This window comes from Schistocerca piceifrons, chromosome 7 (genome assembly GCF_021461385.2).
Source record: "Schistocerca piceifrons isolate TAMUIC-IGC-003096 chromosome 7, iqSchPice1.1, whole genome shotgun sequence".
NCBI classification, from domain to species: domain Eukaryota; kingdom Metazoa; phylum Arthropoda; class Insecta; order Orthoptera; family Acrididae; genus Schistocerca; species Schistocerca piceifrons.
In genome coordinates, this window is record NC_060144.1 from 20,530,344 (window position 1) to 20,558,192 (window position 27,849).

Sequence of the window (27,849 nt, forward strand, 5' to 3'; positions counted from 1 at the left end):
TCTCACCATCACTGTTCAGTGCTCTTTCTTCTTTCCTCTCCGTCTCAACCACCAGAACAGCTGCATTCGCTGTATCTGTAGCACATATGTTTTCCTGGGGTTTTATCATACATTCTTCGTTCACACTTTGCTACTCAGCTCGAATAAACATCTTCTTAAGGTATATCTAGCACCGGTTGATCCATCCTTTTGAATGAAGAAGTGTGTAAAATGTGCTAGCGGCCTTTTCTTAAATAATAAACCATACGTACTCTATCTCATCATCTTCGGAGTCGCTACCCCAAACACCTTCCCATTTGTCGTCATCATCTTCACAACATCCTTCAGTACCTGATCCTCTTCTTCTACCGCTAATTCTGTCCTCGCCTCTGTCGTCAGAACATCTGATGAATCTGCTTCATTACCCTCGTTTTCCTCTTACAAGGAACCTCTTGACTGCCAGGTCGCAAAAGGCCAGTGATGCGTATGCCACATAATGTCTTCCATGCAAGCAAAATATTGGCTGCTAATAGCAACAGGGGTGGGACTGGAGATATACAATGACAAGACCGGCATGAGCCGATGGAGAGTAGTTGAATTGTGTAGACAACGAGTAACTCACAACAGTGCTACAGTGTTAATACAAAGCAGAACAATGGCAACGATAAGCAAACAAAAATTGCATTACATCAACAACAACAGTTGCCGAACTTGACATTTCTTCAGAACGGAAAGGAATTTCGCAGGGTGAGAAAGAAGTGGCAGATGGAATATTAGTGAAGTGTCGGCAGAAGTGCCAACACCGTGTTGTTTGAGGAAGCCGAAATGCACGCTATAAGCTCACGCAGGATGGCGTGAGGTCTGAAACAGGATACGTAATGAATGCTATAAAGAAAAGTACGTAGCTTCTGGAATACTTAACTTTAATCCACAATTGGTGAACATTGGTCTTTTTACTGTACATGCTTCATTAGATACATAGCAAAGGATAAATGGCGCCTTCCTAGGTCGTAGCAATTGACTTACCTGAAGGCTATGCTAACTATCGTCTCGGCAAATGAGAGTGTAATTCTCAGTGAACCTTTCCTAGCAAAGTCGGCTGTACAACTAGGGCGAGTGCTAGTAAGTCTCTCTAGACCTGCCGTGTGGCGGCGCTCGGTCTGCAATTACTGACAGTGGCGACACGCGGATCCGTCGTATACTAGCGGACCGCGGCCGATTGAAAGGCTACCACCTAGCAAGTGTGGTGTCTGGCTGTGACACCACAATTAGTATTTCTACGAGTTAGTAGAATATATGGTTTTATACGCTCGATTCTGTGGACAATATTCGTTAGGAACACAATAATGGTGATATGTGCTTAACGTGTAGTTTATCATCCTTGTCGGATAGGGAGCCACAAATCTGGTGCGATACCGTCTGACAACTTCCTTCGTAATTCGTAGCAGTCGATAAATAAAACTCCGAGGAGTTGTATACCTTCTAACGGCAAGGTCACAGCCTATCCCGTTAGACAAATGCGCTGGGTATTCCCGCCTCCACCATCGTTGCATTGATCAATTGACGGGACAGGACTACGTTACTTCCACGATTTCTGCACCTTCTCTGCGCTGATCTCTTCTTCCTCCTTGGCTGCCTCAGCCATCTAATTGATATGGAGACACCCAAGATCATTGAGGAGTCTTTCTACGCCACCTATCACCGTTCTTGCAGGGTGGATGCCTCGCACACCAGTTTCAGTTGTGGACAGTATACTGCTTCACCTCGAAGTGGATTTGCACAGACATGCTAAGAAAAAAATTAAAAATTAAATTTTTAGGTGCAGTCTTCAGGTCTTTAGAGGGCAAAATCTGTTTAAGACAAAGAGACGGATTATGCCAAAGGCTGTTCAGTTGTATGTTAGGAAAGGTAATCATGGAATGGAGGAAAAGAACAGAAGAAGGAATTAAAAATACCGCGATCTGGACGAAAGGATGTAATCTGAGAACTGATTGTTTGGGTTTTGTAAAAGATGTTGCCATCTTAGCTGAACTTAGAGACGGTAAGCAATGCAGATAAATATCGTACAATAGAGAGCTTTAAAAGCAGACATATATATTTTGAAAAAACAGTATATGGCAGCTGGGAAGACGGCATCTAAACACACGGAAACTAGTACAGAAGAATGAAGAAAGGTTCAAAAATGGTTCAAATGGCTCTGAGCACTATGGGACTCAACATCTGAGGTCATCAGTCCCCTAGAACTTATAACTACTTAAACCTAACTAACCTAAGGACATCACACACATCCATGCCCGACACAGGATTCGAACCTGCGACCGTTGTAGTCACGCGGTTCCGGACTGAAGTGCCTAGAATCGCACGGCCACCGCGGCCGGCTAATGAAGAAAGGCTACAAAATTTAAATATCTAGGAAAAATAATGCAGCTGAATGCGCTGGATGAACTTTAAGCTGCATCGTGACATTCATATTACTGATAAAATCTTTGCCAGTGGCGAGTATATCTGATACGAATATCTGTTGTCGAAGTTTTGAGCAATCAGTACTGTTGATACGTCAACGTACTTTCCCATCTCCGTAAATGATAACTCAAACTTAAGATGCTACTTTTTTATGCCTACCGGAAATGGCTATTACACAAGTGATTCGGTTTGGTCGAGTTATAATCAGTGAATCACTTAATCTGTTCAGTGCTGAGTAATGTTACGAAGTAGTTTACAACCTGTATGTATATATATCAGCTGGGTTGTCTGCCTGACATTACTGACTTTACGAGATGCTGAAGCTGACCCTGTTGGCTGGCCTGATCGCTGTTGCCGGGGCCCAGACGGCAGTCAACCGGTTCCCGGATGGTTTCCTTTTCGGGGCCGCCACTGCTGCCTTCCAGATCGAAGGAGCGTGGAATGAGGATGGTGAGTATAAACTAACATCTGTGTAAGAGTCTTCTTAATCGTCATGTGGTTTAAATATGAAAGATGGTGGCAGATGAAAACTGTGTGCTGGACCGAGACTCGAAGTCGGGACCTATGAATTCTGCGGGCAGGTGCTCTATCGAATATTTTTTCTTTTTGTCACCCGATTTTTTTTTCCGTTGACCCACTTCAGGTGTTGGCCCCTAACGCCCTTACTAATCACGAAATCTATCTAACGCACAAACAAAAACAATACCTACTGCCACTGCCGCTTTCACCCTAAAAACTAACTAGGGGAGATGTATGCCACCCCATCAGGCTCCGTCTACAAACGAAAAAGAAATACCCCTCCGATAGTTTTGTAAAAAAAAAGAGGAATGAAAGAAATGGTACCACGATTTATTTTATTTTATTATATCAACTATTTTAAAATCTTCTTCCATGGCTGTCCAGATCGTCTTCTCGTTCATCGAGAGTGAAACACCCTACAATTACCGTTGATCTGTCTCATCAGCCCATCATGTGCTATATCTTCAATCTCACACGCTGTGGCCGGTCGCGGTGGCCGAGCGGTTCTAGGCACTTCAGTCCGGAACCGCGCGACTGCTACGGTCGCAGGTTAGAATCCTACCTCGGGCATGGATGTGTGTGATGTCCTTAGGTTTAAGTAGTCCTAAGTTCTAGGGGACTGATGACCTCAGATGTTAAGTCCCATAGTGCTCAGAGCCATTTGAACCATATGAACACCCTGTGCATCCCAATGCTCTGAAGGGCGCATAAACAATGGACCCAATTAATTAGCAAAGAGCGAACCATTCGACGCTTTGCGCCATAAAACCATGTAGTTGCTCTTTAAAAAGTACCAAAAATCTAATACAACCATTAAAATTGCTACACCACGAAGATGACGTGCTGCAGACGCGAAATTTAAGTGACAGGAAGAAGATGCTGTGATATGCAAATGATTTGCTTTTCAGGGCATTCACACAAGGTTGGCGCCGGTGGCGACACCTACAGCGTACTGACATGAGGTCAGTTTCCAACCGATTTCTCATACACAAACAGCAGTTGACCGGCGTTGCATGGTGAAACGTTGTTGTGATGCCTCGTGTAAGGAGGAGAAATGCGTACCATCACGTTTCCGACTTTGATAAAGGGCGGATTGCGATTGCGGTTTATCGTATCGCGACGTTGCTGCTCGCGTTGGTCGAGATCCAATGACTGTTAACAGAATATGGAATCGGTGGGTTCAGAAGGGTAATACGGAACGTCGTGCTGGATCCCAGCGGCCTCGCATCACTATCAGTCGAGATGACAGGCATCTTATCCGCATGGCTGTAACGCATCTTGCAGCCACGTCTCGATTCCTGAGTCAACAGATGGGGACGTTTGCAAGACAACGACCATCTGCACGAACGGTTCGACGACGTTTGCAGCAGCACGGACTATCAGCTCGAAGACATGGCTGCGGTTACCCTTCACGCTGCATCACAGACAGGAGCGCCTGCGATGGTGTACTCAACGACGAACCTGGGTGCACGAACGGCAAAACTTCATTTTTTCGGATGAATCCATGTTCTGTTTACTGCATCATGATGGTCGCATCCGTGTTTGGCGACATCGCGGTGAACGCACATTGGAAGCGCGTATTCGTCATCGCCATACTGGCGTATCACCCGGCGTGATGGTATGGGATGCCATTGGTTACACGTCTCGGTCACCTCTCGTGCGCTTTGACGGCAGTTCGAACAGTGGGCGTTACATTTCAGATGTGTTACGACACGTGGCTCTACGCTTCATTCGATCACTGCGAAAACCTACATTTCAGCAGGATAATGCATGACCGCATGTTGCAGGTGCTGTACGGGCCTTTCTGGATACAGAAAATGTTCGACTGCTGCCGTGGCCAGCACATTCTCCAGATCTCTCACCAATTGAAAACGTCTGGTCAATGGTGGCCGAGCAACTGGCGCGTCACAATACGCCAGTCACTACTCTTGAGGAACTGTGGTACCGTGTTGAAGCTGCATGGGCAGCTGTACCTGTACACGCCATCCAAGCTCTGTTTGACTCCATGCCCAGGCGTATCAAGGCCGTTATTACGGCCAGAAGTGGTTGTTTTGGATACTGATTTATCTATGTACGCAAATGGCGTGAAAATGTAATCACATGTCACTTCTAGTATAATATATTTGTCCAATGAATACCCGTTTATCATCTGCATTTCTTCTTGGTGTAGCAGTTTTAATGGCCAGTAGTGTAATTTTGCAACGGCCTCACTAGAAATGTACGACAGCGCCATACCTTTAACGCACACCGTGGCGTCATGTGGAGCAGCAGGGTAGTATGTGACGTCAGGATGGATGAGTGCTGTGGACTGCACGGACTGAGTCGTCCGTCGGAGCAACAATGGCAGCATGCGACGTCTGAGGAGCCTACAGTCCGCAGCCGTATCACGAACGAAGCGGTGCATGTCAAGTGTCGACAGCTGAGCGTCGGGGCAGAGAGGGTCCTCGGAAGATGCGCAGTGTGGGGAAGTTTCCAGTCGTTATCGCATACCACAGCCCCCACCGTGGTTGGAAGGAAGGCGCGTGTATGTTACTCCACACTCGCTTCCAGCCAACCGCCGGATGTCGGCGTTTAGTCAGCTAACAGTGCCCGCCGCCGATGAGCTACCCAAGTACGACTCAAGACTCTCCTCACAGCTTTACTTCCGCCAGTACTTCGTCTCCTACTTTCCAAACTTCTCAGATTTCCTGTGAAACTTGCAAGACCTTCACTCATGGAAGAAAGGATTTTGCGGAGACATGGCTTAGCCATAGCCTTAAGGATGTTTCCGGAATGAAATTTTCACTCTGCAGCGGAGAGTGCGTGAACTTCCTGCCACGCTCCACCAACATACTGACACGCATATGAGTTTATCACTTCAGACAGCTGCCAATATGCCTCACGCCGTTTACGCTTTCGCACATTGGTGTAGTGGACTGTATGTAAGGTATGGAAGATGACAGAAAGGCCCACGCTGGACAAGTCACGTATGTATAACATAATGAGAGAACATGATTTTTTTCACTTTTAATGTTCCAGTCTGAGCAAGATTTATGTGGTGTACGTACACTGATGAGCAAAAAATTTATGACCACCTTCTTAATTGCTTGTTTTCCGTCTTTGGACTGAACTACATGACTGATTAAGCGTATCACGGATCCGACGGTTCGTTGGTAGGTTTGTGCAGGTATGTGGCATTATATGTCTAAGTAAAAGTCATGTAATTGGCGTAAATAACGGGGCCGCTAATTTGCTTATGCGTGACGGGGTACGATAACGACCACTTGGATTTACACTAGAGGAATTTGGTCGCCGGGACATCAACGTGACTTCACTATAATGCTCCCCAAACCATTGTAGCATGGTTCTGGCTCCGAGATACGGACAATTATACTGCTAAATGATGACACTGCCTCAGGGGAAACATCAAGCATGAAGGGATGAGGGTGCTTTGCAGCTGTCAGCGTTCCTTCTATTACTGCCACAGGCTCCATGCAAGTGCAGGAGAATGTCTCCCTTAGCATAATACTGCTGCTACCAACCTGCGTCCGTGGTGCGCTGCACTTTTCGAGCCGTGGTTCACCTCGATGACGGCGTTTGTGGAGACGATCTTCGACCTAGTGTAGCGAAAATGTGATCCACCCAAAGAACCGATACGTTTCCACTGATCGACGGTCCAATTCTGATCGTCCCGTGCTCACTGTAATCGTAATTGAGGATGTCGTGTTGACATGTGAATACGTAGGGGTGGTCCGCTGCGGAACTCCATGTTCAACGATGTACGATGAACGATATGCTCCAAAACACTTGTGCGTGCACCAGCATTGCACTCTTTCTGCAGAGCTACCACGGATCACCATCTATTGTACTTTAGAAAGAACACAAGCCCCCTAACTCCGCGTTCTGTGGAAGGTCGTCCAACCACTTAGCGCCTAGTGTTGTTCACTGTCCTTCTACCTCTTTCCATGACTAAAGCACGTCAACATTAGACCAGCTTCGCCGTTTTCGAGATGCTCGTTCACAGGCTCTGTGTCACAATAATCTGATCTCTCAAATGTTTTTTATTCCAGTCTCTGACCACAATATCAATTCTTTTGACGATGGCCGGTTTCAGTCAGTAATGATCATCCTCAGATCTTTTCTACACCATGTCTGAGGATTGCCATTACTGACTGAAACCGGTCATCGTCAAAAGAAATGATATTGTGATCAAAGACTGGAATAAAAAAAACATTTGACAGTATTGGATCACTGTTCAATTATGCGACTATGCCGCAGGTGGTGGAACCTGATCTCTGTCAAACTCGCTTATCTAAATGGATTTCCCCATTTTCATTCCCACAACTTCGCTAGGGTTCCCTCCCGTCCGTGTCTGCTCCGCTTACAGAATTTTGTTATCGCGCCACATGCTCACAACGCCACCAGGCGGTAACCAGCATCGCTGGACTGTGATCATGTTTTGGCCTACCAGTATATGTGATGGCGCACCGCAGTATTGTAACTGTAACAGGGTGATTTTGTATGATTTCTGTACTGGAAATGCAATTCTTAACAGTGGGAGATACTACGAAAGCCCGCACAGGCTTTGAATTCTGCAGCCAACAGCAACCGTCAACTGAAAATGATAGCGTTAAAGCCTTACACGAAGACTATGCTGATGTGTTCAGCATCGTTACGCACCTCTAGAAGTAGAGTTGTGTTCTGCATACAATCCAGTCTTTTATTCCTGATACCTAAAGCATGAGAGTGGCGGCTGACATCGGAGGTGGGAAATTAAGCGCCGTGGACAGTTGCAAATTACTGTTAGTTGTGCTAAAATATAATATGCTGTATATAAGAAGACTAATAGACCGTCTTCCTCGACTGCGAGCTCGTTTGCCACCTCGTTCCCCCCCTGAGACACACACTGGCTGCAATATTCGATTTCCATTCGACTGGGCACGAGCCGGTAATTCTCCTTTCAGAAATTTGTTTCCTCCTTTTCTTATCACTCAGTTCTTGCTCTCTTTCTTACTGCTGTCTTCTGCAGAAAACTTCTGGAATCCCTCTGCTCTCAAGCAACTGTTCCTCATTTTCTTCTGCTCTGTGTCCATCTACTTTCTCACAGTCAGGTGACAGGCGATGTAGCGAAATGGCGGCGCCAAAACAGTTTCATCTGAGTGAGGCGACATTTGAGCCACGTGCTAATATCCTAATGTTGCCTAGGCATCGTTCGTGGGGCGTCCGTTGGCCTGTGAAGGTCTTTGGTGACGGGTTCATACTTTGAGGTATCTTGGTGGCCCTCTGATGATAAATTCCTGTACTAATGATTCGTGTGAGAGGCGTGGGATATCAATGGTTGTCTGCTCGCAGATCATTGCAGTATGGACTCAGGTTCCTACAGCGGAGTGGAAGAGAACAGTAGCATCATTACCAAGAGCCTCCACTAGAAACTCTCTTTGTAAAACTGCTTTCCACTTAACTGTACCTTAGAAATGACATTTATTATAGCAATTGTTCTTTCGCTCACAAGTCTACTACAGTTCGTGGAATTATAATTCGTTTGTACGCAGGCAAGGGTGAGAGCATCTGGGACCGCATGCTCCACGAACACCCGGAGTACGGCACGAATGGCGACAATGGCGACGTGGCCTGCGACTCGTACCACAAGTACCAGGAGGACGTGCAGATGCTGAAGGCGATCAACGTGAGTACTCGCTGTTACATAAATGTGGTATTCAGTGAATCTACATTGTCAGTGTCGCGGTAAGCCGTGGCACAATTTGTTGATCTTCTCCCCACATACCAGAACGTAATTCCCTCATACAGTATTTAAGCAATTTAGACTTAGCAACAACGTGTCTATCCTACTTGGTGAATGATTCCTGCTGCCATGGTAGAATACATACAAGATAATGAGTTTAAACCGATGTATCTCCTTTAGGCGTAATTATGCCCTTTTCTTATTTACCTAGAGTAAAAGTAACTTACTGATACCACGTAAAGATTGCGTGTAGTACTTTCAATGCAATCTGCTCAACAAGTATCACAAAAATGCAGATATTGCGACGGTAAACTAATCTTATCTACCATTTACGATAAATACTTGAACAGGTGATATTGTGATATTAACTCTTCCTGAAAGTTTAAAGTTCACTAAAATCATTTATTCTATCTTTTGTTACTCACGAATTAAGATAACAAAGATACCTAATCGTTTAACGGGGATACTGTGAACAAGACAACGGTTCGAAAATGGTTTAAATGGCTCTGAGCACTATGGGACTTAACTTCTGAGGTCATCAGTCCCCTAGAACTCAGAACTACTTAAACCTAACTAACCTAAGGACATCACACACTTCCATGCCCGAGGCAGGACTCGAACCTGCGACCGTAGCGGTCGCGCGGTTCCAGACTGTAGCGCCTAGAACCGCTCGGCTACTAGGGCCGGCAAGACAACGGTCAACTTCAGAGATATCGTTGATAGATTTCAGAATTCCTGTTTGCATTTTCTATTTATTTTATATATTTTTTTCTTCCATTAAATTATTTTCTATCTTGTTAATAACTTTTACCTACAGTCTGTGTATTAAAACCTATATATCAAAAGAAACAAATTTTGAATCTTTCGTATGTAAGTACGTGAAGTGTCTTATCTTTCCCTTTGCTCACTTTGTTTGATCTCTGATCCTGGAGAAATAAAAAAGAAAGTTATTTTCTTTTGAAATTAAAGCTTTATCATTCATTAAAGTATGTTCATCGTGTTCACTAATATCAACTGGCTCCTGAATCTTTAAGACAGAATTTTATTCTTTAAGGGCTGTCTGGCAGTTTCACGTTATTGTCACTTAAGATCGATTACATGTGCTGAAATCAAATAGTGATGTCCTAATTTAGCTTTGCCTACAAAAAAGTTAGTTAGTGCCACCACCACTTGATCCCTAAAAATTTAACAATCAAGAAAATCTCTACCATTCAGACGCTGAAGAATTTGTTACATACTCGATTCTGCTGATCTTGTTGGGTGAAGAGCAAATTAACTCGCTTGAAAAATGAATTTCCCGGTTATGCGGATGTAGTCGCCGCTGCATAAACAAAATTTCCTCTTGAGCATGTACATGCACTTGAGGTCATATATAAACAGGTCCTTCACACTCCGCGAGATCACAAACACTCTCGCTTGAAATGGTTCTGTATAGGACACCCACCCGTATTTCGCACCGGAGCTAATTGGTGCTTACCCCATTCTAATACTATACATGTTATCGATAAATGTTGTGTTTACGACCTTTTGGGGTCTTATCAATCTAACATCCTTTATTATGCAGTATCCTTAAATTGACAAATGAATCGAATTCATTTACCGAATGATAAAGGAACAATATATGCATATTACTCTTTAGAACGGCATGAACTGACTATAGACAGAAAGTTTTAAATTTACTTGACAACCTTTCCGTAGCAACCTAAAGACAACTTCTCCAGTGACTTACCCATTCTCGGTCTGGCAACTTAACTACGCCAGGATCAATATATTACTGTCATCAGAGCCATATTACAGCTCAGGAACGATGAAAATTAGACAAACGCTACTAGTACTCTTAAACAATGTTGTCGCTGCATTCGTTGGCCATGAGTGAAGTGTGCAGCGGCTGACCACACGCTTGCAGTACACCCTTCGCGACCACGGAGCTGCAACATAGGTAGCTACTCTTGGCCCCAACAGTTTGCGCCATCTTTCTCCTTCTTTTTATCTACAATGTATTTGACACAAAATGTGTACATCAAGAAATTTTCAAGATTATACATCAGTTTTATATTCATGGAGCTCATTTCCCACGGTTTATAAGCTAAGAATGGCCGTTAAATGTAGTTATTCCATTAGTTTTAAGCTATGTATATGACTTTTCTCTTACTAGATATGCAATTTCGAGACCACCACATTACCAATACTGTAACCATACTTTTAAGCAGATCCAATTGAGGATGGAGCTTTATAACTAGACTTTTTGTGCCGCCTCTAATATAGTAAATATTGTTGGACTAATCACTTTCTATACGTGCTCTAACATATGGGCATTTGACATTGGTATTTACAATAAAACCTGATATCTCAGTTATGTCCAGAATTTGCCACACATCACACATTGCATTTAAAGAAATCTGTAGCCCTGTCTGCACTTCTTCAATAATTTTTTTCCCACTAGCAGATCACATTCTTCTTGTGTAGCAACTATTTTCAGCGAATACTCGAGTTTGTATTTCGGACTTCCATTTCCGCTTTCTTTTGCATCCAAGTAAGATATTAGCTGGACAGAAAGGCGTCATTTCTACAATAGGAAATTGTTTAAGTCCTTTTAGTATATTGCTCCTTTTCCTTGAGACCTGTGGAATAAGATGGTACCCAATCCTAGTTTGGCAATAAATATGTTTGACAGTATAGTGTGTAACAACGTTCTAGAATGAGAATAATACATCTTTGACTATAATAGGAAAGCTTATATTGTTGTTGTTGGAGCTTGTGTTAACAATTTTCATACAGTTTACAGGTAAATAATTAAAACTGTAGGCAATCAGAACAAGGTTAATTTTTCTCGGTCTTGATTGGAAGATTTACTTGTACACCAGTCAACGTTTATGTATTCTTCTTACCCCAGCAGGAAAATTGCAGAACACTGTTAATCACAGCAACTATTCTGTAAGCTGTCCAACTGTTTGCACCACACAGAAACGATAGTCACAGAATGCAGGGGAGCATAATGGAAATACTCTTTCTTGGCATTTAATACAGACAGTCTTCCACAGAAGCAAGCACACCATCCATTCTATAGTTACAAATCGTGGCCTGCAATCTGGTAACAGCATATTCTTTAGCTTAGGAAAATGTAAAAGTTTCTCATGCACACATATAAAGGACACTTCATAAAATAAATAGATGGTTTCTGATATAATTGTTCAGTTCTTGGCTATTGATTTGACGTATTAATATGATATTTATCTTTATTCTACAACTGGAACTCACCCACATTAAACTGTCTATTCAAAATGTCTTATTGTTGCTCACAATCTCACTGTTGTTTCCTTGGTAGTCGTCTTGCACACAGAGGTCATGGTTTGATGTAAGGTAATTACACATCTCCATTTTGTTAAAAATCCCAGAAAAATCTTGCGTTATATCCAGACCCACAAGGAAATAGTCATCTTACCATAATTGCTTCAGTGTCCAAAACAGCTCATACTAGAGAACTGACCACTTAGATATCTCTTAAACGAACCACATATCTCGCTCTTTAACGTTACAGACCGTCCGTTTCCTAATGGTTCTTGGCAGTCCACTTGTACACAGCTGCAGGCCTCTGACAGCAACATGATACATGTGAAGCCCACATCTCCTGTAAAAAGAGACACAAGACATGTGCAAGTTTGAACACAATAACAAACATCCACTTGCCTGAGACCTACACATCTGACCACCATCCCCTGACGTCACATACATGAGACTGGGAGGAAGAAGTCTCTTTTGGAGTTATCTGAAATGAGTGTACGCTTGTACGAAAGTGAAATGTGGACGATGAGCCTTTCAGACAAGAAGAAAATGGAAGGTTTTGAAATGTGATGCTGTAGAAGAGTGTTGGAAATAAGATGGGCAGATCGAATAACTAATGGGTGTATCCAAAAGAGGAAGAATACTTTGTGGCACAACTTGACTATAAGAGCGGACAGGCTGATGAGACACATTCTGCGGGGTCAGAGAATCACCAAGTTGGTAATGGAAAGAAGTGTGGGAAGTACAAATTACAGAGGAGACGAAAGCTGAATACAGTAGACAGGTTCAGAGGAATATACCAGGTCGCAGTAGCTGTCCAGAGATGACCAGGCTCACTCAGAACAAAAAGGAGAAATGGTTCAAATGGCTTTGAGCACTCTGGTACTTAACATCTGAGGTCATCAGTCCCCTAGAACTTAGAACTACTTAAATCTAACTAACCTAAGGACATCACACACATCCATGCCCGAAGCAGGATTCGAACCTGCGACCGTAGCGGTCGCGTGGTTCCAGACTGAAGCGCCTAGAACCGCTCGGCCACAAAGCGAAAAGGAAAGCTGCATGAAAGTTTCCCACGTTTTACTTCTCCGGAGTTACAAGAAATTTTTCTGTATGTCACGTCAACTTTGTCTGCAGTTATATCTTATTCAATAAGGTTTCTATACTGTTTCTTCATCCATCCTGATACATTCTACTTTTACTTGCCATTAACTTCGTTCCCTGGCCAGCTATAGTGTTATTTTCTTACCTCATTCATAAGATTCTTGTAATGTTTTTCTTATGTTGTTAAGAGTGGGTATTTCTGTGTGATACATAACTCTTTGGAGTTTTGTGTACAAACGATGTTCTGTCGTGCCTTAATTATTTTGCTTTACTACATTTTAATTCTTGTAACTACTTTCATGTCGTTATATAGATTGGTCGTTACCTCATATAAATTGCACTCCATTTCATACTGTCCTAATTTTGCAGCTTTCTGTTTCGTCGTATACCACCTCTCCTTTATCTTGTAGAGATTCAACCTACTGCTCATCGAAACTGCACTATGTTTTGAGTCTACTTCAGCCCCTGGGCGTGCTCTGCAGTGCAGAAACTCTCTTTTTCTAACGACGACGTACTCAACTTGATATCTTCAGTTCCCTCCTACATATCCAATATTCTAGTCGATCTATGTTTGCTTTCCAACCACATTGGACTATACTAGTTTTTCATCCCTCTTCACAGTTTCAACAATTTCTCTGCTCATACAGAATGTTTTATTAAAGTGTTCGCCATTCTTACAGCGGATATTTCTGGTAAAAAATAAAAAAAATCTTATTAACATATAACCAGAAGAAACATTTTTGAGCTATGGGACATTTTATCGACTGACAGGCATATGTCTGTTGGCACTAGAGGAGGTGTTCCATGGATTCACTACTTATCGTTACCAGTCCGGCAGCCTTAGTTCTCAAACAATGACAGATTTGTGCGAGCATCTGGTTGCCTTCGGATTCGGTTACAAGCGTGCCACAGACTTTCCAGTAAGGTGTGCAAGTTGTCAGTGGATCTAGAACATGACGGTGACTTTAATCGTCCTCAGCGTTATAACTGTAAGGGATTAAGATTAGGTGAAAGGGGAGGGGACCTAGTCGAGCTATAGACATATCACTACACTTTTGTGTCAGGCACTGTCACGCGAGGCGCAGACAGAGCAGTGCTGCTCCGTAGTACAGTAAGAGGCTTTATTGCGTGCGTTACGTCTGACAACAGTATTAGTGCTACAAGCAGAAGTACAGAGGCACACACAAAGAAGTAGAAATGTGTAATGAACGTCGACAAGGAGGCACCCTACACCACTGTGCGTGGGCCGTTCTACGCACAAGTAAAATGGCCCAATATTTGGGCCCAACCATTTGGCCAATATTAACACGGTGAGAATGTGAGGCCCTCTTTTCAAATTCCTTGTATATTACTTCTATTTTCTCATCGTCGGCTTGTTTCAGGCATATAAAGGCCTGTGCAGTGGTGGCTGGTGCGCTTAGTGTCAGAGCACAAAAGAATCTTTCAGTAATAACGTATCACTTTTGAATTTAAGTGTTTTAAGGCGTCCTTTGCCATGGTGGTTATATTAGAAAGGCCACACAGATATTAATATCTTTTCTGAACCAAAAAAAGCACACGAGATACAGAAAACAGTATATACCGGTACCTAGGTTCATGCTGTATTGCTCAGTAAGACGGTTTTCTTAAAAAGATGCGAAGTACCCTTTACCAAAACTGTTTCACTGGGAAAGATCGTGTTGTGGTTCCTCCTTTAAACAGTCGCATGAACTTGAAAATGACAGATATCGGGAATAGTGACCAGGGGATAGAAGGCAACCGACACCTCTCAACAGAGACAAGGACACTGGAGCTAGTGAGACAACCGTACGACATAAGGGTACGCAGAATAAGTCGCTCTTCTTCCAGCGTCTGTAGGTCGCTGGAGGACCTAAGCGTTCCTAGTAATCGGAAGAAGAGCAGCTCATTCCAGTTTCGAAGAAGGGTCGTCGAGTAGACGCACAAAACCACAGGCCTATATCTCTGACGTCGGTCTGTTGCAGAGTTTTGAAACGTGTTTTATGCTCGCGTTTTATGTAATTTCTAGTGACCAAAAGTCTGCCCCGCAGGAATCAACATGAGTACCGGAAACTACGGTCGCGTAAAAACCACCCCCTCTGTTGAACCAGGCGCGCGAGATAACAGTAAACAACAGGAAATATCGGTGCATCTCGGCAGCGCGGCATAATGAACAAAATACGAGCGTGCGGAATGTCAGACCAGCCATGTGACTGAAGAGTTTCCAGCAAACAGAACACTGTAGGTCATTCTCAACGAAGAGGAATAATCAGACGTAAGAGTAACTTCGGACGTACAGCAGCGGACTGTTATAGGACCATTTCTTTTCACAATGTATATGAATGAATTAGTGTACAATGTCGAATGTTCCGTGAGGCTTTTCGCGAACGATGCTGTTGTATACAGGGAAGTCACAAAGCTTAGAAAACCCTTGTTCCACCAACACACGAATGTTTCTCATCCGTGTGAAATGTGTACCAGATAGGGTCGATAGAGGAAACTGAGAACATCCGAAGAAGAACGGCGCGTTTCGTTACAGGTTGATTTAGTAAGCGCGGAAGAGTCACTGAGATTCTTAGCTTGTTCTATAGGCGGATGGTGCAGCAGAGGCTTTCTGCATCACAGTATGGTTTACTATTAACGTTCCGACAGTGCACGTTCCTGGAAGAGTCAGCCTAGATATTGATTCCTCCTACGTACGTGTCTCGAAGTCATCGTGAAGGTAAAATTATAAAGACTCCAAATTACACGGAGGCATGCCAGCAATAGTTCTTCCCGCGAACCAATCGTGACTGGAACAGGAAAGGGGGAACTGACTGTAGTGCATAAAGTACCCTACGCCACTCACCGTAAGGTGGCGTTCAAGGTGTAGTTTTTCAATGTAATGTTCTATCACCCATATTTACTCCGACATTTATTCTTTAGGTGGCGTCATTTGACTTTCATGCCTCACAAAATGTTACGATTCTTATCCCCTGCATTGCTTATCCCAATATTCACGCTTATCCTAACATTTCTTTCAGAAAATTGGACCTCTTTCTGTTTATGAGCTTGTACTGTATAATCATTCAAAATCAGCGTCCCATTAATCTGTCTCACAGACTGGAAGATTTGCAAATCATTAACTGCAAACTGTTAACTTTAATGGCGCGATCTGCATGCAATCCACATAAAATGCATGGTTACTCTGCTATAGCACACAGGGGTGTGGACCCAAAAATGAAGCTTGCAGTTCTGCAGCATTTACTGCAGCTCAACCATCATCACCTGTCGCATGTTCCTACTCAGAGTGACGTCTGCATGTAAATGTGATACATAAATTGCACATTCATTTGAAGATGACAATGAACAAGTTCTGCACTCTATAAGAGACATTACTTAAAATACATTACTCGCCATTCAAATTGCTACACCACGAAGATGACGTGCTACAGACGCGAAATTTAACCGACAGGAAGAAGATGCTGTGATATGCAAATGATCAGCTATTCAGAGCATTCACACAGGGTTAGCGCCGGTGGCGATACCTACAACGTGCTGATATGAGGAAAGTTTCCAACCGATTTCTCAAACACAAACAGCAGTTGACCGGCGTTGCCCGGTGAAACGTTGTTGTGATGCCTCGTGTAAGGAGGAGAAATGCGTACCATCACGTTTCCAACTTTGATAAAGGTCGGATTGTAGCCTATCGCGATTGCGGTTTATCGTATCGCGACATTGCTGCTAGCGTTGGTCGAGATCCAATGACTGCTAGCAGAATAGGTTCAGGAGGGTAATACGGAACGCCGTGCTGGATCCCAACTGCCTCGTATCACTATCAGTCGAGATGACAGGCATCTTATCCGCATGGCTGTAATGGATCGTGCAGCAACGTCTCGATCCCTGAGTCAACAGATGGGGACGTTTGGAAGACAACAACCATCTGCACGAACAGTTCGACGACGTTTGCAGCAGCATGGACTATCAGTTCGGTGACTATGGCTGCGGTTACCCTTGACGCTGCATTACAGATAGGTGCGCCTGCAATGATGTACTCAACGACGAACCTGGGTGCACGAATGGCAAAACGTCATTTTTTCGGATGAATCCAGGTTCTGTTTACAGCGTCGTGATGATCGTATCCGTGTTTGGCGACATCGCGGTGAACGCACATTGGAAGCGTGTATTCGTCATCGCCATACTAGCATATCACCCGGCATGATGGTATGGGATGCCAATGGTTACAGGTATCGGTCACCTCTTGTTCGCATTGACGGCACTTTGAACAGTGGACGTTACATTTCAGATGTGTTACGACCAGTGGCTGTACCCTTCATTCGATCACTGCGAAACCTTACATTTCAGCAGGATAATGCACGACCGCATGTTGCAGGTGCTGTACGGGCCATTCTGGATACAGAAAATGTTCGACTGCTGCCCTGGCCAGCACATTCTCCAGATATCTCACCAATTGAAAACGTCTGGTCAATGATGGCCGAGCAACTGGCTCGTCACAACACGCCAGTCACTAATCTTGATGAAGTGTGGTATCGTGTTGAAGCTGCATGGGCAGCTGCACCTGTACACGCCATCCAAGCTCTGTTTGACTCAATGCCCAGGCGTATCAAGGCCTTTATTGCGGCCAGAGGTGGTTGTTCTGGGTACTGATTTCTCAGGATCAATGCACCCAAATTGCGTGAAAATGTAATCACATGTCAGTTCTAGTATAATATATTTGTCCAATGAATACCCGTTTATCATCTGCATTTCTTCTGGGTTTAGCAGTTTTAATGGCCAGTAGTGCATCATACGAAACACCAGTTGCAATCCTGTTGCCTTAAACCCTTTATTGCCATGTCATGTAATATACATTGTAAAGCTATAACGTGAACTACGTTCTCATCTATCGACCTAGATGCTACTTCATCGCTACATATGAAAAATATACGCTACCAGGAAGAAGTCATGTCGCTGCTACCAAAACAGCTCTCCTCTCTCTTTAGAGTTCAAACTTGAGATTCGTTTACAGTAGTATGCCATTCCTCTTTTGTCTCTTCCCTCCTCCTCACTTCCGAGTATGTTGTGCAACCCCACACCATTCATAACGTGGTGCATGTGTGACATCCTTGGGCGTCCTCGACGGTTCTTCCCCTCTACAGCTCCTGCTATATAGTTCCACTGATATTATTGTGTTTCAAAATGTGCCCTACCAGGTTGTCTCTTCTTCTTTTGAGGTGTCTCCAGAGAGATCTGGTTTCTGGTACTCCTGTCAGCACCTCTTCACGGGTAACTCGTTCTTTCCAGCTGATCTTCATCAGCCTTCTACAGCACCAGATCTCCAGAGCTTCTGGCTTTCTTCTCTCCTTTGTACATCAATAATTTTTTATGAGTCGCCATTGAATGTACCTATCCACATGAATCATGGACCTTGACGTTGGTGGGGAGGCTTGCGTGCCTCAGCGATGCAGATGGCCGTACCATAGGTGCAACCACAACGGAGGGGTACCTGTTGAGAGGTCAGACAAACGTGTGGTTCCTGAAGAGGGACAACAGCCTTTTCAGTAGTTGTAGGGGCAACAGTCTGGGTGATTGACTGATCTGGCCTTGTAACACTAACCAAAACGGCCTTGCTGTGCTGGTACTGCGAACGGCTGAAAGCAAGGGGAAACTACAGCCGTATTTTTTCCCGAGGGCATGCAGCTTTACTGTATGGTTAAATGATGATGGCGTCTTCTTGGGTAAAATATTCCGGAGGTAAAATAGTCCCCCATTCGGATCTCCGGGCGGGGACTACTCAAGAGGATGTCGTTATCAGGACAAAGAAAACTGGCATTCTACGGATTGGAGCGTGGAATGTCAGATCCCTTAATCGGGCAGGTAGGTTAGAAAATTTAAAAAGGGAAATGGATAGGTTAAAGTTAGATATAGTGGGAATTAGTGAAGTTCGGTGGCAGGAGGAACGAGACTTGTGGTCAGGTGAATACAGGATTATAAATACAAAATCAAATAGGGGGAATGCAGGAGTAGGTTTAATAATGAATAAAGCAATGGGAATGCGGGTAAGCTACTACAAACAGCACAGCGAACGCATTATTGCGGCCAAGATAGACACGAAGCCCATGCCTACTACAGTAGTTCTAGTTTATATGCCAACTGGCTCTGCAGATGATGAAGAAATTGATGAAACGTATGATGAGATAAAAGAAATTATTCAGGTAGTGAAGGGAGACGAAAATTTAATAGTCATGGGTGACTGGAATTCGAGAATAGGAAAAGGGAGAGAAGGAAACATAGTGGGTGAATATGGGTTGGGGGAGAGAAATGAAAGAGGAAACCGTCTGGTAGAATTTTGCACAGAGCATAACTTAATCATAGCTAATACTGTCTTCAAGAATCATAAAAGAAGGTTGTATACATGGAAGAATCCTGGAGATACTAGAAGGTATCAGATAGATTATATAATGGTACGACAGAGATTTAGGAACCAGGTTTTAAATTGTAAGACATTTCAAGGGGCAGATGTGGACTCTGACCACAATCTATTGGTTATGTAGATTAAAACTAAAGAAACTGCAAAAAGGTGGGAATTTAAGGAGATGGGACCTGGATAAACTGAAAGAACCAGAGGTTGTACAGAGTTTCAGGGAGAGCATAAGGGAACAATTGACAGGAATGGGGGAAAGAAATACAGTAGAGGAAGAATCGGTAGCTCTGAGGGATGAAGTAGTGAAGGCAGCAGAGGATCAAGTAGGTAAAAAGACAAGGGCTAGTAGAAATCCTTGGGTAACAGAAGAAATATTGAATTTAATTGATGAAAGGAGAAAATATAAAAATGCAGTAAATGAAGCAGGCAAAAAGGAATACAAACGTCTCAAAAATGAGATCGATAGGAAGTGCAAAATGGCTAAGCAGGGATGGATAAATGTAAGGATGTGGAGGCTTATCTCACTAGGGGTAAGATAGATACTGCCTACAGGAAAATTAAAGAGACCTTTGGAGAAAAGAGAACCACTTGTATGAATATCAAGAGCTCAGATGGAAACCCAGTTCTAAGCAAAGAAGGGAAAGCAGAAAGGTGGAAGGAGTATTTAGAGGGTCTATACAAGGGCGATGAACTTGAGCACAATATTATGGGAATGGAAGAGGATGTAGATGAAGGTGAAATGGGAGATACGATACAGCGTCAAGAGTTTGACAGAGCACTGAAAGACCTGAGTCAAAACAAGGCCCCGGGAGTAGACAACATTCCATTAGAACTACTGACGGCCTTGGGAGAGCCAGTCCTGACAAAACTCTACCATCTGGTGAACAATATGTATGAGACAGGCGAAATACCCTCAGACTTCAAGAAGAATATAATAATTCCAATCCCAAAGAAAGCAGGTGTTGACAGATGTGAAAATTACCGAACTATCAGTTTAATATGTCACAGCTGCAAAATACTAACGCCAATTCTTTACAGGCGAATGGAAAAACTAGTAGAAACCGACCTTGGGTAAGATCAGTTTGGATTCCGCAGAAATGTTGGAACATGTGAGGCAATACTGACCCTACGACTTATCTTAGAAAATAGATTAAGGAAAGGCAAACCTACGTTTCTAGCATTTGTAGACTTAGAGAAAGCTTTCGACAATGTTGACTGGAATACTCTCTTTCAAATTCTAAAGATGGCAGGGGTAAAATACAGGGAGCGAAAGGCTATTTACAATTTGTACAGAATCCAGATGGCAGTTATAAGAGTCGAGGGACATGATAGGGAAGCAGCGGTTGGGAAGGGAGTGAGACAGGGTTGTAGCCTGTCCCCGATGTTATTCTATCTGTATATTGAGCAGGCAGTAAAGGAAACAAAACAAAAATTCGGAGTAGGTATTAAAATCCATGGAGAAGAAATAAAAACTTTGAGGTTCGCTGATGACATTGTAATTCTGTCAGAGACAGCAAAGGACTTGGAAGAGCTGTTGAACGGAATGGACAGTGTCTTGAAAGGAGGGTATAAGATGAACGTCAACAAAAGCAAAACAAGGATAATGGAATGTAGTCGAATTAAGTTGGGTGATGCTGAGGGAATTAGATTAGGAAATGAGACACTTAAAGTGGTAAAGGAGTTTTGCTATTTGGGGAGCAAAATAACTGATGATGGTCGAAGTAGAGAGGGTATAAAATGTAGACTGACAATGGCAAGGAAAGCGTTTCTGAAGAAGAGAAATTTGTTAACATCGAGATAGATTTAAGTGTCAGGAAGTCGTTTCTGAAAGTATTTGTATGGAGTGTAGCCATGTATGGAAGTGAAACATGGACGATAAATAGTTTGGACAAGAAGAGAATAGAAGCTTTCGAAATGTGGTGCTACAGAAGAATGCTGAAGATTAGATGCGTAGGTCACATAACTAATGAGGAGGTATTGAACAGAATTGGGGAGAAGAGGAGTTTGTGGTACAACTTGAGAAGAAGAAGGGACCGGTTGGTAGGACATGTTCTGAGGCATCAAGGGATCACAAATTTAGCATTGGAGGGCAGCGTGAAGGGTAAAAATCGTAGAGGGAGACCAAGAGATGAATACACTAAGCAGATTCAGAAGGGTGTAGGTTGCAGTAAGTACTGGGAGATGAAGAAGCTTGCACAGGGTAGAGTAGCATGGAAAGTTGCATCAAACCAGTCTCAGGACTGAAGACAGCAACAACAACATTGAATGTATGCATAACGTAATCCACGGTAAGCCGTTTAAATTCGCGTACTCTCAGGTAGACGTGCTAGCAGATCTCTGACAGAGGGTTTATTGCACCCTTTACAGCAAGACTTTTGCTGGAAATACGGTCGTCGAACGTTTTCGGTTTGTTGATGTAATAATTTTCTCTGACAGAATGTCAGAATAAAAAAAAAATTAAAAATGCTATTTCTTTCCTGATACTGTTCCTGTTTCGTTATAATATACTTAACCGTGATTTTTGTTATCATTGTCACATGCCTGCTCCATTCTCCATTCTCGTGAAGTGTTTCGTCCCTTTGCTCAAAGATCAAAATGTATTCTCAACTGTACTCGACTCTCACACGTAGTGCACTACACGCTCTTGTTTATTTATCTATGCCATTTAAAATTTATAGCATAACTTTTGAAAGAGACCTAGAGTATGGTTAATATATTCGTACATTCTTAGAATGAATTGGTCAACAAGGACAGCGGCGCTGTTTTCATAAACTTACTTACGTATTTTATTCTGTTTTGTTTACGGACAGGCGGACGTGTACCGTTTCTCCATTGCCTGGACACGCATCCTGCCCACTGGAGACCTCGACGTCATCAACCAACCGGGCATCGACTACTACAACAATCTCATCAACGAGCTGCTCGCGAACGGAATCCAGCCTGTGGTAAGAGAGAAGCACACATGCAGGTGTGACCAAAGAGTCGTTATGCAAGTATAGGTTGCCATATGTAGTCGAACGTTGTTATAAAGGGGTTTCTTTGTCTGTCTACACTGGTTCATTTGTCTTGTGCTAGTAATGCAATGGTACATTAGCGTAAATAATACTGGATCTAGTTTACTGGCCATAAGTATGTAAAAATTAGGGGAGAGGTGGAACTTTCGGGCACATTGTTGTCTTAGATTCAAGTGGTTCAAATGGCTCTAAGAACTACGGGACTTAACATCTGAGGTCATCAGTCCCCTAGACTTAGAAGCAAGTAAACCTAACTAACCTAAGGACATCACACACATCCATGCCCGAGGCAGGATTCGAACCTGCGACCGTAGCAGCCGTGTGGTTCCGGACTGAAGCGCCTAGAACCGTTCGGGCACCGCGGCCGGTTTGTTAAGTCATAAGCTCAAAGCTTGTCTATATAGGACACAACGTGTTCTTTCGCAATCTCGGTTACGTGCTATGCCCCATTCATGGTTCGAGTAGTGTGAATTACGTGCTCAGATTTTATTAGACGCCAGTAGAAGATGACCGCTAGGAAACATGAAATTAGGTACTCAGTGTTGTTTAGACCACGACCATGTTTGGGGTTACTCTAAAACAGTGTAACGTTCCAAGTGTACGTTACATGCGGGAATTGCTGGTATAAGAACTGATCCACAAGTAATATAAGACTTTGGTTTCGTCACTTCAAATCACCTTTCGAAGAGTGAATTGAGGACGAGTTGTCAGTGCCATGATTTGAAGGCAGGAGTGACAGCTTCACGATTACAAGTAGTCTGCGTAAACCAGTTACGTTGGCCAGTGATGCGTTGTGTCCACGGATGGTGTTAAGCCCTTCAGCATCACTAAGGAATGAAGATAGTGCATTGTACCGCCGAAACTGCTAGCCAACAATAAATGACGTCATAAAGACGGCTGTAGGTTTTGAAGAAATCAGGTTCAGCAACAAGTTGCAGTCGTTATAAGTATCGATCGTAGCAGGATTACCACGTGCAGAGACTATAATCAAGAGAAGTCTATAAAATCATATCATATTCTGCAGAAATATGCTCAAGTCAACAAGTAAGGTTAAGATAATGAGGTCAGCCAGCATTTAGACCCATTTCTGATTGTCTGGTCTAGTCCAGATGACTATTTTCTCTGTGAGCGTCCTGACTCAAGCTGCAATCTACACACTGGTAGACCATAGCACCTTTGCTGCGAAATCGTAATTGCTAGTACACAAAGAGAGAAAAATAGCTATAACGTGAACAACAACCTGTCTCGAAACGACCGGCCGGTGTGGCCGCGCTTCAGTCTGGAACCGCGAGACCGCTACGATCGCAGGTTCCAATCCTGCCTCGGGCATGGAAGTGTGCGCTGTCCTTAGATTAGTTAGGTTCAAGTAGTTCGAAGTTCTAGGGGACTGATGACCTCAGATGTTAAGTCCCATAGTGCTCAGAGCCATTTAAACCATTTTTTTGTCTCGAAACATCGCAATTTCGTTGAGTTCCATGGAATGCATTTTTTCCTCCTATAATAGACATATACAAGGTGATTTTGACAAAAAAAGATAAATTGGAAGAAATGATCCTTGATACGATATAGAGCAAAATAGAATATGAACACTTCTGACGGGAAATTCGCACGAAGAGAAGTACACCCAATTGAAGCTAGAGATAAAAAATATTTGACTGTGTAGGTTACAATGACTGAAAACGTACATGACAATACATCACGGAAGTGGAAATGTTCTGTTTGTACTAGTGTTTTGGATCCACTCTCAAATACGCATTATTTCCAACTTCATGAGAGTGTCTCTCCCTTGAAACGCACTTTTAGCCATGTGTCCACATGACTACTTGTCCTCTCAGCCATAGTTTCCTGCAGTTTGTCTCCAATTAGCAAAACCATCCTGAACACTGAGGTAAACCTGATTTTGGAATGGACAGGAAACCACTAGATTTAAGACTGAAAAATGTAATCGATGGACAGCAAGTTATGGGATCTGGAATTTAAGTTCACGAAGCAAACTTGTTGTGCAGGTGACAATGTACCACTGGGACCTGCCGCAAGCGCTGCAGTACATCGGTGGATGGCCAAACCCAATTCTCGCTGACTACTTCGTGGAGTATGCCAGAGTGCTGTTTGAAAACTTTGGAGACAGAGTGAGTATCGATGGCTCCAGTGTTTCTCATATCGGTTCCTGATCACTGTGATTACGTCTCTGACGGCTGTCGTCTCGCAGGTGAAGATGTGGACCACGTTCAACGAGCCGGAAGTGTTCACCACCGGCTACGCTTCCGCGGAATTTCAGGCTCCGTCACAGAACGCTCCGGGCATCGGCGACTACCTGGCTGCACACACCGTCATCAGAGCACACGGACTCGTCTACCGCCTCTATCAGGAACAGTTCAGGGCCAAGCAGAATGGTATGTTTCTCACTGTTGTTAGATCCTGCACGTATCACGCTTTCTCGAATTAATTCAGTCGGTCAACCTGATGATTACTTCTCGTGGATGATTCACGACTGTTACCGCATCCTACCAATAGCTCATCTTCAGTGACTGTTTTCATATCGCTGGATTCGACGAAGGCGGCCTACACCATCACCGAGTGGTTCAATAGATTTGACTCCCGTAGTTTCTCTCTGGAAAGTTATAAAACTGTTTATAAGGACAAATCTACTGTAGTAGATGATATAAAAGGCCGTATTCCTGCTGACTGCGCAGAAACTTCCCCTGAAGTGCTACTGTGCGTACTTCAGGCTTTCAATGACAGACTGGAGCCTTGTAATGAGGCTGGTGGGTGGCGTACTGAACACCACACTCGAAGGGCAAACTTCTTCAGAATCCAAAGTATTTGTTTATACAATTTTTTTTCATAAGTTAGAGCTGACACATGGAACAGTATTTACAATTTTCAAACTACAGAGGAATCCATAACACAAGCACTGACATTTTGTTAATGTCGATGAGCAAGTTCCATTTGAAAATGTATACCGTACTGGGTGAACCAGAACTCCACCAACAAAATTTTGGAAGTTGTTTTCCAAATATTTTGGTACAAGTTATCTGTGTTCTCCTTACAGGCTAACAACATTTCATTTGCTTTCTTAACCGTTGTACCGGTATTATGGTGAAAATTTGCAAAGCAATGCAAATGTCGATGGCATTTCACTCACGGTACTTGCTGTTCACAACAGTAAGGTCTACTTTAATCCTGGTCCTCAGGCTTGCATTCAGTACTCCTCTGTCCAATCTGGGATTTGTTTCTCTGGTAGTGGTAATTGTACATTAACAGCGGTACATAGCAGCCTGGGCGGGTTTACTGAGGGAGAATAAGCCAAGGTGCTAATCGTCTATGGGTTCACTGAATGCAGTGGAAAAGCAGCTATGTCCAGCTGTCCCCACAGTGACAGCAAGCATATCAGAGTAGTTTTGCGTAAATATTCGCATCCTTTCATGCTACTATGTTCTGCTGATTGTGTATTGCAGGATTTTTTCAGTGTTGTGAAAGTATTTTCACGGAAACAAACATAATACTGGTCAGAAAGCTGAATAAATCATAATTATAATATTCTGAACAAGCCATCAGAGACCACAGGTGGGATTTATGTGTGAATGTGTGAATGTATGTTCAGCAGAGGGAGAGGATGAGATGGACAGAGTGGGGAGGGGGGTAGGAGATGGAAAGAGGGAGACAGGGGAGACAGGTAGTATCGGTATGCTTTGCACGGGCTACACATACAGATGAGTAAGGCAGAGAAGAGACAGTGGGGAAGGGGGGGGGGGAGGAAGAGAAGAGAAGGAGGAGCTAGAAAGTGAGAGAGGGGGAGAATGAGGAGGACAGAGAAAGTGGGTAGAGGATATGAATAGAAAAAGACGGAGGGAGTGGATGAGAAGATGGAGAGACAGTGAGTGAGAGGATGAGATGAACAGAGAAGGCAGGAGGAGGCGATCAGAGCCTGAGGGGAGGACAAACATACAGATGGGGAAGGGGTGATCGACAGGCAGAAGGGGAGGAAGGGGAGATGCAGGAGGGAAGTGGAGGGTGTAGGGGGGTAGTGAACAGGGGACAAGGAAGACAGAAAGGATGGGACAGAGTGAAGGTAGAGGGAGAGCTGGACACAATGAGGAAGGAGGAAGATCGGCTCGGAGTGAGGAGCAGAGGAGGTGGAGAGGGAGGAGGACATAGAAAGGCAGAGACAACGAAGAGAAGGATATGGACTTACAGAGGGAGGGAAATGAGGTGAACAGAGAGGGGGAGAAAGAAGTGGACACAGTAAGGGGGGAGGAGGAGGCATTAAAATTGCTACACCACGAAGACGACGTGTTACAGACGCGAAATTTAACCGACAGGAAGAAGATGCTGTGATATGCAAATGATTTGCTTTTCAGAGCATTCACACAAGGTTGGAGCCGGTGGTGACACCTACTACGTGCTGACATGAGGAAAGTTTCCAACCGATTTCTCATACACAAACAGCAGTTGGCCGGGGTTGGCTGGTGAAACATTGTTGTGATGCCTCGTGTAAGGAGGAGAAATGCGTACCATTACGTTTCCGACTTTGATAAAGGTCGGATTGTAGCCTATCGCGATTGCGGTTTATCGTATCGCGACATTGCTGCTCGCGTTGGTCGAGATCCAATGACTGTTAGCAGAATATGGAATCGGTGGGTTCAGGGGGTAATACGGAACGCCGTGCTGGATCCCAACAGCCTCGTATCACTATCAGTCGAGATGACAAGCATCTTATCCGCATGGCTGTAATGGATTGTGCAGCCACGTCTCGATCCGTGAGTCAACAGATGGGGACGCTTGCAAGACAACAACCATCTGCACGAACAGTTCGACGACGTTTGCAGCAGCTTGGACTATCAGCTCGGAGACCATGGCTCCGGTTACCCTTGACGCTGTGTCACAGACAGGAGCGCCTGCGATGGTGTACTCAACGACGAACCTGGGTGCACGAATGGCAAAACGTCATTTTTTCGGATGAATCCAGGTTCTGTTTACAGCATCATGATGGTCGCATCCGTGTTTGGCGACATCGCGGTGAACGCACATTGGAAGCATGTATTCGTCATCGCCATAGTGGCGTATCACCCGCCGTGATGGTATGGGTTGCCATTGGTTACACGTCTCGGTCACCACTTTGAACAGTGGACGTTACATTTCAGATGTGTTACGACCTGAGGCTCTACCCTTCATTCGATTCCTGCGAAACCCTACATTTCAGCAGGATACTGCATGACCGCATGTTGCCGGTCCTGTACGGGCCTTTCTGGATGCTGAAAACGTTCGACTGCTGCCCTGGCCAGCACATTCTCCAGATCTCTCACCAGTTGAGAACGTCTCGTCAATGGTGGCTGAGCAACTGGCTCGTCACAATACGCCGGTCA

At 43.9% G+C, this 27,849-nt stretch overlaps 1 protein-coding gene across 1 annotated transcript in view; it reads left to right on the top strand.

Moving 5' to 3' along the window:
- The first annotated feature begins 2,756 nt into the window (after positions 1–2,756).
- LOC124805385 (myrosinase 1-like) overlaps positions 2,757–27,849 on the top strand; it is a 52,610-nt gene continuing 27,517 nt past the window's right edge. The window contains exons 1-5 of the mRNA XM_047265946.1: positions 2,757–2,892; positions 8,493–8,626; positions 22,280–22,414; positions 24,490–24,612; positions 24,693–24,876. Coding sequence (XP_047121902.1) covers positions 2,757–2,892; positions 8,493–8,626; positions 22,280–22,414; positions 24,490–24,612; positions 24,693–24,876 — 712 coding nt within the window. The remainder of the gene's footprint in view (positions 2,893–8,492; positions 8,627–22,279; positions 22,415–24,489; positions 24,613–24,692; positions 24,877–27,849) is intronic.